The sequence below is a fragment of the Lactuca sativa genome, chromosome 6 (assembly GCF_002870075.4).
Source record: "Lactuca sativa cultivar Salinas chromosome 6, Lsat_Salinas_v11, whole genome shotgun sequence".
Lineage (NCBI taxonomy): Eukaryota > Viridiplantae > Streptophyta > Magnoliopsida > Asterales > Asteraceae > Lactuca > Lactuca sativa.
In genome coordinates this window covers 201,896,054-201,914,370 of record NC_056628.2, presented here as the reverse complement: position 1 = coordinate 201,914,370, position 18,317 = coordinate 201,896,054, and the positions used below count along the sequence as shown (strand labels likewise).

Below are 18,317 nucleotides of genomic sequence, written 5' to 3'. Positions count from 1 at the left end.
CCCAAGAAGGATTAAGGCGGTCGGTTGGGAAGCATCTAGTTAAACGGTATATGAAGATGCAGTGTAGTGTATCTATTGGAGGATGAAGGCGGTGGAGAACACATAGTAAAAGCGAATGCGTAACCGGATTAAAAAAAAAAGAGCCTGTGTAGACAAAAATACCCCTGAGAATTTGGTCCAATCACAACCAAGTACTGTTAAAACTTTTCACATCTTTAATATATATATATATATATATATATATATATATATATATATATATATATATATATATATATATATATATATATATATTAATGAGCAAATTACACGAATGGTCCCTATGGTTTAGGGTAATTTGCATGTTTGGTCCCTAACTTATTTTTTTAACTCGGAAGGTCCCTACTATTTGTTTTATTACGCGCTTGGTCCCTGTCTTACCTAAAAAGACTATTTTTTTCCTTGATTTTTTAATTTATTTAAATAAACACACCCGTAACCCCACCCCCTTGTCTTACCTTACCTACCCCACCATTTAGGTAAGACAAGGACAAAACGCATAACAAAAACAAACAGTAGGGACTAAGCATGTAACAAAAACAAATAGTGGGGACCTCTCGAGTTAAAAAAATAAGTTAGAGACCAAACGTGTAAATTACCCCAAACCATAGGGACCATTTGTGTAATTTACTCATATATAATTGATACCTTTTATTATATAACTAAAAAAGTCTTTAAAAATATAATAACCAATCATATATTTTGCTATAAAAGTTGTAAGCATTGTGGTCTTCAACATAACAATATCAATGGTTTGTCACAAGACGTCAAGTTTTTAGATTGAAAAAACGTCAAAACAACGTGTTTCAGATTATCTCTTTGGACCAATCCCATATTTTATTCATATTTGTAACCCTAGGTATACCTGAAAGTGTAGGTGTAAAGAAATAAAAAGGGAAAATTAGGTTTGATTCGGGAAAAAAAAGTTAAAAACTAAAAAAAGCAAACGGTTGGTGAACACCTTCAACTGCTCTCTCTTCCGAGTCTCCGCTATCCCAACCAATTGACCACTTCTGTTTACCAAAGAAATTCCAAAATATATCACAAATAATTTTATCACAACTTATAAATCAGGTTTCTCTCGTTGGTGTTCAAGACCTCTACAGCATTCTTGTGTGACTAAACCAGATACTTGAAACTTCTGTACTCCATTACGTGACCGACCTTCTGTAATTCTGTAAAGTGTTTAAGATATCGTGGTTATCTTGATCAACTTACCAATGATGTCCACAATCTTCGTCAAGCAACTGGTTTTTGCTGTAATGATGGTGTGTATCTCTCTTTATGGCTTCCGATTAGGTACAATTTGAGAATACTTTTTTCAATAAATAGTTTGAGAGTTTGCTAGCTGGAGTTGAAGATAAAACTACTTGATCGTGAACATATCAATTTTGTTGAAAAACAACATGGGGTTAAAAAAATAAGGGAACGTTTTTCTTGTAAATTATAGTGTTCTTCTTGTAATTTTACAATAAGGACTGTTAGTTTAGGTTGAAATTAATCTATGATATAACTAATGCATGTACTTTAATGTTTTGATCTCTGTACAGGGAGAGCACAAACAGGGATATCAGGAACCGGGATCGGATATTTACCTCAGCCTGGTGGTGGTGGTGGTGTGGGTGGTGGGTTTGGGAATGGTGGAGGTGGAATTGGAGGAAGTGGAGGAATTGGTGGTGGAGTTCTTGCTAAAGCACTTGTGTGTCTCACTGATAAGGTATTGGTCTTAAACATGCAACAAAGTCTATATGTATTACAAATTGTCAACGAAAAAGGTTTGATTTTAATGAATATGTATAATAATATTCTTTGCTAAGACTTCCACAAATTAATCATATATTCTTTTAACAACAGATTTATCGTGGTTGTGGGGAGTCTTATAGGCTAACTGAGAGCGGAGAATTGAATGTCCCACCTGAATATACAAATCAATTCTGTGGTGGCCCATGCTTTAAGGAAACAAATCTTGTCCTCAACTGCATGAATGATGCGTTGTCAAGCTTCCTTTTTTACAATCGTGCTACGGTGAGGGATGTGAAAGACACTATATTGTCCGGATGTAGCTCTGGTCCTAGCCGAGGTAATAAAGAAGACATAAATGAAAGGCTTATATTTACAATACAACTAAATGAAAAAAGAAGATATTTTTAGTTACTTATCTCTATGACTGATTTCACAGAAGTAAATGTAAATATATTTTAGAGTAACTCTGTAGTGAGTTTGATTTGGTCTTATTTTGGTTTGTAGGTGACTTCAATGTGGCAGAGCACATTCAAGCATATGGAAGCAATTCATACAAGTTTTCTTACTCTTTTTTACTTTGGCTTGTATCTTTCATTTCTATTTCTATTATATTGACTTGATGTTTACCTTAATTTTACACCTTTCGTCCATTGTGTGCCTCAAATTTCTAGTGTTTTAACATTATGGTGGTTTTCTATGTTTTGTATGGAAGTTATCATAATAGCTTTGAGTTAATACCACATTACCTGATTTTTTTTAATATATATATATATATATATATATATATATATATATATATATATATATATATATATATATATATATATATATATATATATATATATATATATATATATATACTAGCAGGATAACCGCGCGACGCAGCAACATACAATCGATGAATCGTTTGCCGGTGGTGAATATTTTACAAACAAATAGTTTTTGGGTGCCTAGTACATTTGACAGGTAAATGCATGGACAAATCTAGCATATACCAAAGTGGGTCCTAGTAACCACCTAAAAGTTTAATTTCATTTAACATTTATATAAGAAAAGTTTCCATGACCTATCATGGAAAAGAATTATGAATTATTTTTTAGTTTTAGAAAAAATAAGAACCGGATAAATAAAATAATAAACGAAAGTTTTATACCTAAAATTATGTAGTTATTTAATATTATAGAGGAATCGTAAAATGGTTATAGGAAAACTCAAAAAGCAGCACAACTCCTTTGAAATTTCAAGAATCAATCCGAAATCCAATGACAAATTTCGTAATGTCGAGAAAAAAGAAATCATTATTTTTACTTAAATTTAACAGAAACAAAGAAAAAAAAAAGAAAAAATCATAGTAATGTGAACAATATACAATAAGGTTAATTTAAAAAAAAATCTTATGTTTTGTGTTTTTTCCGGATTAAACCTCAAATTTATTTTTTGTCTGAAAGACTTCGTATTTTTTTTTCGAAAAACATTCAAACTTCTAAATGTTTCCAAATAAACCCTCATTTTTTTTAGTTTTTCTCGAAAAAAAACACATGTTTTACAATTTCTTTTTTTTTTTTTTTTTTTTTCAAAAAATGACTAAAAGGGCCAAATAAAGAGAAGTAAATAAATACAAGGTTTTTTTTCAAGTAAAAAATAAATTTGAAGTTTAATAGGGAAAAAAACACAAAATATAAAGTCTTTTTTAAATTAACCATAAATGATATTAATATGTAAAATTAGACATTTTATTGAAAATGGTTGCACCAAAAATTTCTAAATGTATCATTTAGAATCCAAAAAAAGAAAAAAAAAAAGAAGATATGAATAGTACTGTGGAAAGAGACATTTCGAAGAAATTAGATATTTTTTAAAACCTGAATAATAATAATTATTTTCTTTGAAAACTTCGTTCTTAATAGTTAGATTATTTAATTTCCCTGATAAAAAGAATATATTTGTTGTTAAGTTTTTAGGACTAAACATTGAATCTAGGTGTAAATGACGATATTAACCCTCTATTCTAGTGTCTATCCTTTCCATTTTGGACACTAAGTTAGACAAATGTTATTTTCGTCTAATTAACACCCTTTCTATCGTTTGTTCCTAACAACTCGTTAGCAACAATCATCTCCTAAAGGAAAAGAAAAATAAAAGTAAATTAAAGCTTCTTAAATCAAACAATCAAGTATATATGTTCCAAACATCGAGATCGTTCAAAATGAAGATCCTATTTAAAATAAATTACCATTATATATAATTTTAAATGATAAAATCTAATGTATATAAAGTTTGTAGATTGAAATAATCACTAAAAATAGATGTGTAAAATCATATGAGATGGCAAAAATTTTGAGTAACCATACAAGTGTCATTTACTGTTTGCCTTTCTATCTTTTCTTTATTTTTATTTTCGTTTTTTACTTAGTTATTTTTATTTTGATAAACTTATACGAAGCCTATAAAAAGATTAAAATAAAATACAATTAAATGGAAGAGAACTTGGTTCTTTGCCCTAAGGATAGACATTAATCATCATTATACACCGCGCATGCTTTAGGCTGGAGGGTGTGGTGCCACCGAAACCGTTCTCTTCCCCGCCACATAAGCGTCCTATTATTTTTTACCACTCAAGTGTGGTTTCTTGCCACACCAAAGGAGTGGTGCCACACATTCCTTTTTTTGTGTTTTTTTTTTAACTATTTTAATTTAATAAAACTTTTTTTTATAACTATTTTAATTTAATAAAACTTCTATTTTAATAAAAAAACATAATTTTTCAGTACTTGAAAATTAAAAAAAAAACATTACATTGCATTACCAAAAAAAAAAAAATAAAATAAAACACAAAAACCACACACATTTTTGAGAGAGTGTTGATTTTTTTAAAAAAGTTTTTTCAGAGAGACAAGAGATTGTGTTGTGAAAAAAAAATGATGTTAGATATGTATATATAAGAAAGAAAAAACAATAAAAAAAAAATTAAATAAATACAAAAGCTGGCGATCCTCACTTTTTCTCTTTAACCAATCAGAAATCGCGGCACTTAAGGACCGCAGTGCAGCTAAGACCGCGGTATGGGGGCGGTGTTCCTCGTCTATGTGGCACAAAGTGCAATCTGGGACCGCACCCACACCGTGCAACCTTAAACGTAGCTATCAGTATCGCTGCTTGTCTAAAACCCTATGCCTATGAAATCTGCAACAAAAAAAAAAGACTGAAAAATAAGATATGCATAGGTTAATCTCATTTTAAATTCTAGTAGGGTTCATCTAATTAGACTCTATCTACCGTCTAAAAGGACCCCTAATCATTAAATTTTTTTTCTTAAATAATATCATTATAATATAATGATAACCTTTTTATTTTGTGATTTTTTTGTGCAATTATTAATTAATTATGAAGTAATGATGAAACCTTTTTTTAATATACAAATTACAAATTTTACGTAAATCTATTTAATATCAAAAACTTTATAAAAGTATATTTAATGAGAAAACTTTTATGTTATCAAACATTTAAAATAAAATAACTTTATATATATATATATATATATATATATATATATATATATATATATATATATATATATATATATATATATATATATATATATATATATATATATATATATATTAGTCGTTTATCCGCGCAAAGCGGCGGGCGGAGAATAGTTTCGGGTGGATATGTTGGTGTACTTCAAATAAATCCATAAATAAATATAAAAAATGGTGTTATGCTCACAAACTCACTATCATCTTATGTTTTGTAAAGCGATCACCTTATGTGTTGAATATTTCAAATGAAAATCCATAATCTCTAGCTCAGACTCACTTTGATTCATTCAAAATAAGACTTTAAACTCAAGCTTGAAGGTGAAGTCATTTGGATAAAAGGTTTCATGTATATCCGCACCTAAAAGTATATATTTCAATGTTAAAAAAGGGAAAATGGTTAGAATTTTCCAAATTTCAAAAAGATGAAAAAATCTCAATAAGATACATTGACATTTGATTTTTTTAATAGCATGTTGTCACCATTGCCTTTCTAAAGATTGTTGAATCAATTATGAATAATCAAATAAAAAGAAAGGTTTCCCCCTTGTTTAAGAGTAACAATGTCCCTACAATCTGTGGGTTGAAACGAATGTTTCCAAATCACATTTGGTTTATGAGAACCTGAGCCATTTAACTTTTCAAACACATACATACACAACAAAAGGAACTTGTTGGAGTAAAAGAGAAAAGACCAAGTATATTCACTTATAACATTGTGCAATGCCGTAAAGGGTACCTTGACATAGAAATATAGAAATATGTTAAACAAAGCATATGTGTTTTCAAATTTCAATTAATAGAGAACCATACTTTATTATACTTTGAATTATCTACCAAAGCAAGTGATAAGATGAGTGCATTATTCAGTTCCACTTTGTAATTTGCAACATGTATAGGCTCTTGCTTCTAAGTGGTGGTGCAATAATAGAGTAACATTATCTACGTACATTTATCCCGTTATAACACTAAAAATTGTGTCTCAATCCTCTTAACACCTGATTTATTCGAAGGTGAGACAGCAAGCTAAAGATACACTTAAATAGCTAAAACAAACCAGTCATGAAGGCACATTCAGGGTATGTATGTGTTGAAAATTTAAGCAATCCTAACCTGCAAACCATATCATCCTAAGTGTTTGTTATCTGGAAATTATAGTAAAATGGAAAATCATGAGAACATCGATACACAAAAAACTATAAAGCACACACATAACTGATAGGCTCTTCATTCTTTTTATAAAGCTCGTTGCTACGTTTTACAGCTTCTTTCCTCTTTATAAATTCTTCCTTTCTAGTTGCTTCTACATTTTACTCATATTCTTCAACACATCCGAGCACATCCTAAGTAGTGGTCAAACAAAAATGCATATCACTCGAATAAATAAAAAAAATGAAATAATAGTGAGACAAAATTACAAACCCTGTGAGTATTTGAGAAGGAAACCATGTTTTTCAATTAAGCTATAACACAAATATACATAAGGTATATTCAAATTTGAAACTAATTTATACCTGAGTTTTGACCACTATGTTTTGGTATATGACTTTATTTTATTCACGGTAGCCTACTATTCATGAACCAAAATAGTAAAATTGAAACTATAAAAAGAGGTGGAGTCCATATGAGAAAACGAAGATGATGGCGATTTCTAAAACAAACAAATAAAAAAACATAGATATCTAACAAATAAACTTTAGATGTCATTAGAGTTAAATAAAATGAAAAGTTTAAACCTAAAGATTAACATAAAACTTTAGACCTTCCAGCTCCACAAAGAACAACCAAAAAACCTGTAAAAGAAAAATCAAGATCTGCAAAAAAAATTAGAATTGTTTAGTTTCTTGAAGAAAAAAACCTAAAATAAAAAATATGAACATGTTCTTCTTGACATATCTGTCCCATATCCATTCATGTTGTTGGAATGTAGGAAATCAAGATCTGAAAAAAGAAATCAAAATCTTTTGTTTATTGTTGGAAAAATACAAAATCAGAAAACATCAACTTGTTCTTGACATACCAGACCATATATGTTTATGTTGTTGTTGGAACACAGGAAATCGAATAATAAAAAATAGAACCTGTTGTTCTTAACCTTTCTAGTTGTCGTAGTCTCAAGAAGGAGAGAAAGAAAGGATAAAGAAGATGAGAAAAGTAGCAGGGCAAAATCATTTCTTTTCGGAGATTAGTATATATTCAGAAATATTTTGTATTTCAAAAACCATGCATTACATTTACAAATAGTAGTAAAATGTATCAATGTACACATTTGTTCAAAAGAATGTTGTTTTGTTAAAAATAACATTTATACATTTTTATGTCTTTTCCTCAAATAGTTTCCTTTATGATTTAATGTTTTTGATTTATAAAAATCTGATACGCGAGAATTAAAAGACTAAATGAATTGTTAGGTTCCAATTAAAATATTACATCTTAGCTCGTCGAATCGGTCTTAGTCACATCTCTCAGGTTAAAATTGATGAATATAACTATCAATCCATCCTATTTTAGTTTTATTTTTATTGACACATCTGGCAAATTACTGGAAAAGGACAGAAGCGCCCTTTATAATTTTTGATAATTCGAATGAAATTATTATTAAAGCAAAGCATCCTTTTCACATGCCAGCTATGATCACGAAAAGATTAAACAATTTACCAACATTAAAAAACATAAACTTTTGTAGCTTCTAGTAAAAAGCTAACATTCCACCCTTTCTTTTTAATGTAACAAATTGTTATGTACATATCATGTAGTCATTTTTCTTACTTGTAATGGCTAGTGGAATGTATTGAAAGAAGATTCAGGTTTGTAGTGGTAGTATCCACATTAGAACTGACCCATTGGACACATTCCTCACAAGACAATCCATATCAATAAACATACCCACCCGACTTGATCAAATCCCACCTGCATAATTACCATTACAAATTTAATACCCACAAGCATATGTTATCACTTAATTACGAATAAAAATGATTTACAATAAATTTTATCATAAGCATATAGCAAAGAACTTTATTACCATCTTAATAAACCATTGTACTTTGAAAGTATAATGTGATAATGTTATTTTATGTAAACTTTCAGCTTTCTGCCTTTTTTCTAGCGAAGTGCATGTGTATGAATCATGTAGAATGATTTATATGCATCAGGAATAAAGGAGACGTTTCATGTACGTCTTCCTCAAGAAAACTCCCCATTTCATGTTTGTCTTCCTCAGCCTCACTAATGTCAAGATCAACCTGCAAGTTGAAACAATAAATGGTTTTTTTGCTTTAAAAAACATTAAAAAATACAATGAAATCATATTATTACCCAGTAAATATTAACTTTACTACGTCACAAGGTCTCCGGAAACTTAGACACCTTCTAGCTTCTTCAATGCTACAAAGGTGGACCAAGTGTATCATATGGCAGCTTTTTCCCATGAGTTGGTTGCCACTTCAGCAATTACTTTGCTTTTGAAGTCCATAACAAGAATTATAAAAACATGCCACCCCAAATTCTTAAGGAATGATCACCTTACAAGGAAGATGATAATTTCCTCCAACATTTTAAATGATAAGTCAATTGTGAAAAAATAAAAAACAAATAAAAATGTACTTTAAAAAAATAAATTTAGTATGAAAATTTTTGTGGCATTTGGAAATTCTTGTGCCTGGATATGAAGCTACACAATGCAAAAATTAAAGGAAAGGATCATTGCTCAATCAAAAAATGATCAAAATGACAACTACATGATAAACCAATTAAAAAAGATGATCAATATATGAAGGCATGAAACTTTTCAAATAACATAAAACTGGATTTAAAAAACATATTATTAAACTTTTGAGCCTACTTACCTGCTAAGGACGGACAAACATCATCCATGATTGCTTTCATGAGAGAACCTTTTCTGCAGGAGATGGTGGTACATCTAATTTAAGTGGATTGTAAATCTTCTTAATTTCATTACTATTGGTAACATTCCTGAGCTTTTCAAGCATGAACTGGCATTCCAAACCCTCTAAAATACAGATGTTGTAAAGTTATCGAGAACTCTGCTATTATGTCCTTTCTCACATTCTTTACTGCCAACAACAACTTATAACCTACACAAATAATACATAGATTGATGGATTAAAATGCCTACAAAAGCCAAAGAATAGAACCCATAAAGGCTAGGGGTTGTAGAGAATGAGAAAGAGAGACCCCGAAGGGAAGTATGGATTCTGTGGTGGCAGTGGTGAAAAGGGAATAGAATCTGAATTATTTTCATTATGAGATCGTACACCTAGTTTCTTTCACTTCATGAGTTTTACGAGAACATGCATGCATGATATACAGAACAAATAATAAGGAGTTAGATTCCCAGATTACTCGATCAGTATCCTTCCCAATCACCATATCCTTTAACTATAACCATCCTTACACGAACACAAAGCTTATAAAGCTTATAGTAGAAATTAAAATCAAAATTAGATATCATTAGTCCCATGACATGGAAAAAAAATTACAAAAGTATGAACTGTTCGTCACATAACAAAAATATGCACTATAATGAGAGAATTTTCATCATATCTTTAACAAAATGGCAAAATGAACCATCATAAATTACAACAAAAAAAACGTGAAACCATGTATTTGACTTGTAACAAAAAAAAAAACGTGTAACCATCATAAATTTCAGGTATTATATTTTATCATTTTATTTTTTTGGGAAAAAGAGAAGGACTCGACGAGTTGAGTAGTAGACTCGTCGAGTAGGACCGCGACTGCTGACTGGATTAATGAACGGACTCGACGAGTCGGAAAGGGTGGACTCGACGAGTCCGCACTGTGGATTGAAACCATAATTCTCGGGGTCTGTGCCCTATTTAAAGGCCTTTATGGCCTCCATTTGCGGCTACCAGTCCAAAGAGAGATACCCTAACGTTTGTGAGCGAGTTGTGAGAGAGTTTGAGCCTTTTTGATCATATTTGGTGTGATTTTGCAAAGGAGAAAGTGTTTCCAGCAAGGGGAGGTCAAGAGGATTGCATTTCAGTGGGTTTTCAACTTGGATCTTCAAGTTTGAGGTAGCTATTTGATCCTATCCTTCTGTTTTGTTTAAGAGCACTGAATTTAGGGTTTTCAATACCCTTTTTTGGCTTGTTTAGTTGTGTATAGTGTCCCATTGAGTGCTAAACTCTAGATCTGGACCTTTTGAGGTCCAGGGAGCCTGAACCATGCTGCTTTTTGTGGTTTTATGGAGGAAATGAACTTAGGTTGCCCTTTTTAGTGGTTATTTCACCAAAGGAAGCTTTGGGGTTGTTGCATGTGTACCAAGATTCGATATTTACGTGATTATTATGCTTGGGAAGGTCATATCTATGGATTAGTGAAAGATATCTGACCTCAGAAGGTCATTTGAGTATGATCATGGAGGCAACTCGCCGAGTTCATAAGTGGACTCGACGAGTTGAGTCGGGGTTGCCCCGCGATTCGTGTCAGTAGAAACTGTCGAGTGGAAGGATGACTCGACGAGCCAAGAGAGGCTAGAAGGACTCAGAGGACCCGCTTGGACTCGGCGATTCGCCCGAGTGCACTCGACGAGTCAGGTCAAAGATTGACCGTTGACTTTTGTTGACTTTTAGGGTTTAGTCAGTGTTTGGACTTATGAGCCATTAGAGGGGTAGAATGGTCTTTTACCCTTCTTGGAGAACTTATAGAGAGGGGTTAGCCTAACCTTAAGAAGTTGTATTAATTAGAGTAATTATTTATGTGATTAGGCGGAGGCTAATGTAGTATTTTAGAGTTCGAGGTTCACCGAGTTACCCGAGGTGAGTCTTCTCACTATACTTTACCTAGAGTGGTAATTAGAGTTACGTGACAGAGTATGTTGTATGCTATTACATGATGTGATGTCTATGTGTTTATGTGCTATATGTGATCCAGAGTTTACAGAGTTAGGACCGAATGGTCCATAGAGTTAGGACCAGAGGGTCCACAGAGTTATGGGACTGGAGGGTCCCGCTGAGACACTTTGAATAGAGGGTCATACAGAGTTATAGCCTCGAGTGGCTAATATGTGTTGTATGTGGTATTTTGGGGAACTCACTAAGCATTTATGCTTACAACGTTTGGTGTTATGTGTTTCAGGTACCAGTGAGGATCGCGGGAAGGCGCTGTCATGATCAATACACACATGAGGAGTCTTTATACTTTATGATCTTGGGTTGTGTTATATGGATTGATATGTGAAACGATGAGATTTTATAATGTTTATGAATGAAAATATGTTCTTTTAAAATGTGAAAAATTGTTTGAAAATTTACGATGTTACAAAATATATATATATATATATATATATATATATATATATATATATATATACATATATATATATATATATATATATATATATATATATATATATATATATATATATATATATACAATTTATAAAAATCATTTTTTATAAATATATTATAAAGTACTTATATATAATTTATGTAAAAATATCGCTATCAACTAAAAGCATTCAAATGACAATCCATAATTTGTAGTATCTGTATTTTTATTTTAATAATGTTTCGATTTTATATAAATAAAATCATGATGGTTTATTAATATTTTTTTAAAATTAAAATGATAATCCATATGTTGGTTTATTGCTGGATGAAATGAAATTAATTTTGGTATTAATTTAAATAAGTTTTGTTATTAGCACTCGCTTCAAAATAAATCTGAAAAAGTAAAAATGGTATTGAGGTAGTCACTACGATTGTAAAAATAAATGAAATTATATTGTAAGAAATTACAATTCTCAAGGTCTGAAAAAACTGAAACCTCATAATAGTTTAGATAATTTAGATCCGATAAATGAATGTAGGGTCTAATTAGTAGGACCCAAAACTATGGGGCTCTGGAGATGCTTGAAAAACCCAGACTCCTTGAAAGTCATCTGTTGAAAACTCGAACCATGTAAATCAATATTATTACTTATATTCCACTTTCAAAATTAATTAATAGTGTAATGCCAACTTGATGTTTACATACGGACTAATAGCAACTCAAGAATATTGATATAAGATCATGGGGTTACATCTTGCTACTAATAATTTAAAATGATGTAACTTATAATTTAATTAATGTGATATCATCTATTACACACACATTTCGTGTCATGGCCATGTGTAAAATTGCATCATATTATACCTAATATAATTAACTTGGATATTAATTGTACATATCATATGTTAATGATAGTTGTCTCCCCCCTTTGGAGGTCAATACTACGCGTTTCCCGGAAGTCTATAGCCCACTACTTCATATAGACGTTGACTTTCCTAGGGGACCCAGTATTATAAATTGATGTCTAACCTTCCTTCAACAATCCATTCATAGATATATACTAAGAAAAGCGACTGTTGGGATCAGCATCAACCGTATTTAGAAATAAGTTGTGGATAAATTGAGGTAATTTCAAATACATCTTGTCAATGCATGTTGTTGTGAACTTGTGATTAATGGATCTGACATTTGAGTTACTAATGCTATTATCAGTGCAGGGGAGTAGGTACGTAACCCACCGGAGAGATGAACCCTCCACGTCCACTGCCCCCACCGAGCCCCTCAACCCACCAGCAGCAGCTGCATCTACAGCACCAGCAGCAGAACCAAGACGTCATGGTTCAAATTCCTCAGCAACCACCAACACACCCGAATACTCATCTACCAACACTGCCAGAAAATCTACCTAGACTAGAACTAATCAATGGTAATTTCTAAACTACTTGAAAATTTTACAAGAAAAAACTCCTTAGTATAGGTGTAGGTTTATAACATATACCAAGATTAATTAGTCAAACTGATGTTGCCATGTTTCCAATATGCATCGCAAAAAGGAATAGATGCATAGAAGGGTTTAAGAGAATTTAACTGGGTATGTATAGTAGGAAGGAAGTAATTAGATAAACAATCGCCAGTTAATTATTAATTTTAAAGTCTAATCCCCATGATGGCCTGCTGGTTATGTCCCTTCAATCTTCATATACTATAAATACATTAAGTTTTTCATTAAATATTAGAGCGTCAATGGATGTTATGGTGGCACCCACCATGTGAATCTATATTTTACTATCACCTACCTTATTTATTCATCTACTCAGCATTTAAGTTTGATTAATTTATATTTATGAATAATAGTAAAATATTTGTATTTTTTAAATTAAAAATCATTTCAATAACCATAATTATGATCATTATTCCCTAAAATACCCGTATATGGGAAATGTATCTCTACTTGACCACATTTTTTTCAAGACAATATCCTCTTATCTTTTGTTTGTTTGTATTATGTTTATGTTCATTTGATCAAAACAAGTACAAATATTATGAGATATATTATTAGAGGGTGTTTAGCTATTTATGTTCATTTGATCGAAACAAGTACAAATATTATGAGACACATGCATAAATCCTCATCTCCGTCATAAAAGTAGACTAGATGGAAATATAGAGGGTGTTTAGCTATATTTATTTAAAAATGACTTTTTATCTTATTGAGTTCTTCAAAAGTAAGTAAGTTAAAAAAAATGTTTGGGGATAGAAAATACCTTTTAAAACAACATTTTTTTTAACCTTTGAAAATGAGATTTTAAGAAGTTACAATTTTTAACCTTTTGAAATGACTTGTTAGGTTTACAAAATAAATAAAAGTAGATAATTAGTTAATATGACCGGTTTTTTATGTTATCTTTTACATCTCATTATTCATCCATGCATGCTTATTCTAGAAGGGTTACTTTCTGTTGAACATAATTTTTTTTATGGGTATATATTCATAGATAATATATATCAATCGTAACTCTTAGGGTGCTTTAATTACGGAGCCATATAGCATTATCTCGCTACTTCTCATGTATAAGTAAAATCTGAACATATATGGAAACTGCTAATATGGGTTGAACTTAACACTGACTTACAATTGAAATTGTTTGATCAATTGAAGGAAATAGAGAAGAGTACCTCCATATTGGAGTTCCACTTTATGAAGCGTCAATCAAAGGAGACTGGAAAGCTGCCGAAGCCATCCTTGAAACAAGACCAGAGCTGGTACGATCTGCAATCACTGAAAATTTCGAAACACCGCTTCACATTGCAGCATCTGCACGAAGCACCAAATCAGTGGAAGAATTTGTTAAAAATCTAGTAACTAAGATGGAAGCCAAGGATCTTGAATTACAAAATAAAAGTTCCAACACTGCTCTCAGTTTGGCAGCCACTGCAGGAAATGTTGAAACCGCAAAGATAATGGTGAAGAAGAATAAAGCCGTGCTGGAAATTCCTGGAAGTCAAGGAATGATGCCACTCTATGTGGCTGCTTTATTTGCAAGAGACAAAATGGTGAGGTATCTTTATTATGAGATTCCCAATAGCATGTTAGGAGATTATTGGAAAGATGAAAATCGGGGATGGGTTCTTCAGAAATGTGTTGAAGCCGATCTCTTCGGTAAGTTGTTGTTACAAATTTTCATCGTTTTATCATGATTTCTTTATTTTCTTGCATTTCTACCTAGGAATTAATGGTGCAACTCTTGTCCATGGTAACCTTTTTTTCTTTCTAATTTTACATGGATAAAATATAACGAAATTTAACAATATTACTTTGCAAATTGATGAAAATGCCACCCTATCTTTCTCTTTAAAATCTACATGCTTCATGTTCGTAGAGTTGTGTTTAATTTTTAATGCATTAATCAGAACTTTTTCTCACTGAGTGAGCACATAACCTTTTTGTAGATGTTGCTCTAAAAATAGTCAACGATTACCCCAAACTCACCACGAATAAAAGACTACTCAGAGATATACTTGTAGTTTTGGCTAAGAAGACCGATGCATTTAAGGAAAAAAAGCCACATATTATCTTGGGAACTATCAAGTCAAGTAAGCATATGCTCCTTCCTATCAATTTTATTCCCCTTTCAAAGCTTCAACACTTTTATGCTAGTTGTTTCGATTTGCCTATAATCCGTTTTTGAGTTATATATGTGTGACCATATAGGAGTCTGAAAACATATTCCGTAATTGTTTTTTCATAAAGCCATGATTTCCTTCTGCTCATGATTATGATATTATGCATTAGTTATCCATATATACCAATTTTTGGACATTAGGTTAATAGCTTGGGTTACAAGGGTTACAAGCCAATTAGGACATGGCCTTACACCTGCTATATATGATTTTTGATTTTTTTTTATATAATTTCATATTTAAAGATGGTCGAAATTGGTTTCAATAATCTTCCCCAACTTCCAAAGTGATCAATACTTAATTCAAATGCAATGCATAACATAAATTAAAATGGTTGTCAATATGTAGCCCATAAAGACAGAATCAGAAATTAGTTAAATGAGTAATTTCATACATCAACTAGTATAGTAGTACCTTTTGAAACTTATGAACCTCCATGTAGTTTACCCAATATTCTCCTTCATGAAATTAAATATTTGATTCAAGAGATCAACCAACTAGTAGTAGTATGTCAATTTTGATCACAACATCTAATACAATGATACACTTGATTGTTTCTTTAAGTTTTTGCAGTATTTCACGTGAAGGTGGGGCCTGATGAAAGAGAAAGTGACGCTCTACAATTGTTAAAAATCATTTGGAAACAGGTTGTCATAATGCCTAAGAAAGATATCGATGACATAATTCGAGGGCCACCTGCAACGATTGAAGAGCATAAAAAGAAAAACACACATTACCCTTCCCGGGTACTTTTCGTTGCTGCAAAAATGGGTAACATAAAATTTATAAGTGAGCTCATTCGGTCATATCCAGATCTAATATGGAAGGTAGATGAAAAAGGGCTAAGTATGTTTCATAAAGCTGTCAAGCGTCGTCAAGAAAAGATCTACAATTTGTTATATGAAATAGGCTCAATGAAAGATTTAATAACCCCTATCAAAGATGACGTTGGCAATAATATGTTGCATTTAGTTGGGAAGAGTGCTAAGCCAAATCGATTTCAAAACGTGTCAGGAGTTGCTCTACAAATGCAACGAGAGTTATTATGGTTCGAGGTACGCTTTGTCCCTTCAAACTTGAGAACAATCTTTCGCTTTTCATATCATGTTTTTTATTCCTTTAGAAAGTAGAATGCATACAAGTATTATTAAACACTCATTTCAATTGATAATTCAATAAGATATGATCACCTATTTATATAAAGTCATTTATGTGAATAGAAGACATGATATATATATCTGCATTCTTTCCACATACAATATTTCTATACGATAAATATAAACACAACTCAGGCAAGAAGCTACACACTCTATAAATATGATTGGGTACGTAGCATACATACTGAATCTCAAATATAGATATGAAACTAGTGATTTTTGACATGCTAGTAATGACGACTAAATTTGTATGTTTTGCAGGAAGTAAAGCAGATAATCCCTCCTTCTTACAGACAAAAGAAAAATTTTGCTGGTGAAGAACCACATGACATATTCACAAAGAGTCATGCAAAACTAGTTGAGAAAGGTGAGGAGTGGATGAAGGACACAGCTGCACAATGCATGGTGGTTGCCACTCTTATAGCAACCATAGTATTTGCCGCTGGTTTTACACTTCCTGGTGGTTATGACCAAAACAATGGACTTCCTATGTTCGGCCCCAGATCAGCACTGGTTGTTTTTGTGATCGCAGATGCCATTTCATTGATATTCTCTTCAACCTCAGTCCTTATTTTCCTATCTATCCTCACATCTCGTTATGCTGAACGTGATTTCCTGGAATCATTACCGAAAAAGCTGATGTTCGGTCTTGGAACACTCTTCCTCTCGATTGTGACCATGATGATTGCATTTGGTTCGAGCTTCTTCTTACTATATCATAAAAACCAGAAATGGATACCATATATGGTCGCTGGTTTTGCTGCTATACCAGTCATTCTGTTTGCCTTCCTGCAATCTCGTCTTTTATTGGATGTCTTCTACTCATCATATCGATCCAGATATCTTTTTAAGCCCAAGAAACATACGCTTTACGATTAGAGAATCAGTGTAACTTTTTTCCAAGTTGTAACTCAAAATTGTTATTGATGGTTTATAATGCGCATGCTTGATTATGTATTATGTTGGAGCCCAAGTACATATTATTAGCCTACAACATGATATTGTACTATTATATATCCACCACATCCTTCACCCTTCACATCGTCTAATTCATATATTTCCATTTCAACTATTGTTAATCCCACTTTATCAATTATGGCAAATAATTGTTTGAAACAGCCCTTCATACACACCACAATGCAGCAACAAACAAGGTAAAGCGGCACCTTTTTTGCTGCGTGATTTAGAGACGAAGAAATAAGAAAATTTGGAGCCAAAGTTTTCTATGTTTTATTCATTCATAAAACTAAACAAAGGGATGGGGCAAGTCTCATTGACTGCTACATCTTGCCCACACATACAAGCAAACACCACATGACTTACTCCTAAAAAAAGGCAGCACAATCTTCATTTATTTTCTAAAAACTCGGTCACCACTTTTGACTAAAGTCAGTATTAAACCAACAATCAACCACTTAATTTTGACTTCGCACAACAATATTTATCATCCATTAACCATCAACGAACACCAACACCTTCACAACCTACGTTCATCGTTGACCCACTGGTGTAAAATCCGTCGATGAACGCCTGAATTATATTGAGAAGCCGGTAGCGATAGTGGAAAAAAAGATGAAGATTCCACGCAACAAGGAGATACCTTTGGTAAAGATTCAGTGGTAGCATCGGAAAGGCTCCGAGTGGACCTGGTAGCCGGAGGTAGAGATGCGGGAGCATTACCTCCCGATGTTAAGGTATTTCCATTTATTCGCGACAACGGATTTCAAGGACAAAGTCTAGTTCAAGTGGGGAAGAATTGTAACATCTCGATGTTAAGGTATTTCCATTTGTATCCTAATCTATGATTACATATTGCATTTTAGTCCCTGAGTATAAGAAA

The 18,317-nt window shown here is 32.1% G+C and overlaps 2 protein-coding genes and 1 long non-coding RNA gene across 5 annotated transcripts; 2 read left to right on the top strand and 1 right to left on the bottom strand.

Annotated features, from left to right (window-relative positions):
* Positions 1–1,050: 1,050 nt before the first annotated feature.
* LOC111914074 (uncharacterized) lies at positions 1,051–2,522 on the top strand. Its single transcript, XM_023909816.3, has 4 exons — positions 1,051–1,338; positions 1,590–1,756; positions 1,894–2,119; positions 2,287–2,522. Exons 1-4 carry the CDS (start codon positions 1,260–1,262, stop codon positions 2,400–2,402), a joined length of 588 nt encoding a protein of 195 aa, XP_023765584.1. The 5' UTR covers positions 1,051–1,259; the 3' UTR covers positions 2,403–2,522.
* A 3,746-nt stretch (positions 2,523–6,268) lies between these two features.
* LOC122194767 (uncharacterized) lies at positions 6,269–14,453 on the bottom strand. The gene is made up of 4 exons (XR_006184592.2): positions 14,316–14,453; positions 8,640–9,418; positions 8,347–8,566; positions 6,269–8,231 (listed from the first exon to the last, which is right to left on the bottom strand). It is a non-coding gene; the product is annotated as an uncharacterized LOC122194767 (long non-coding RNA).
* LOC111914147 (protein ACCELERATED CELL DEATH 6) lies at positions 12,624–17,437 on the top strand. 3 transcript variants are annotated; one of them, XM_023909894.3, is made up of 6 exons: positions 12,624–12,764; positions 12,857–13,065; positions 14,299–14,799; positions 15,090–15,233; positions 15,885–16,375; positions 16,739–17,437. In XM_023909894.3, exons 2-6 carry the CDS (start codon positions 12,885–12,887, stop codon positions 17,354–17,356), a joined length of 1,935 nt encoding a protein of 644 aa, XP_023765662.1. In that variant the 5' UTR covers positions 12,624–12,764; positions 12,857–12,884; the 3' UTR covers positions 17,357–17,437. The 3 variants fall into 3 exon arrangements, with proteins under 3 accessions (XP_023765662.1, XP_023765663.1, XP_023765661.1); XM_023909895.3 differs by having other exon boundaries at positions 12,631–12,764; positions 12,852–13,065; positions 15,894–16,375; XM_023909893.2 differs by having other exon boundaries at positions 12,631–12,764; positions 12,852–13,065.
* Positions 17,438–18,317: the final 880 nt, after the last annotated feature.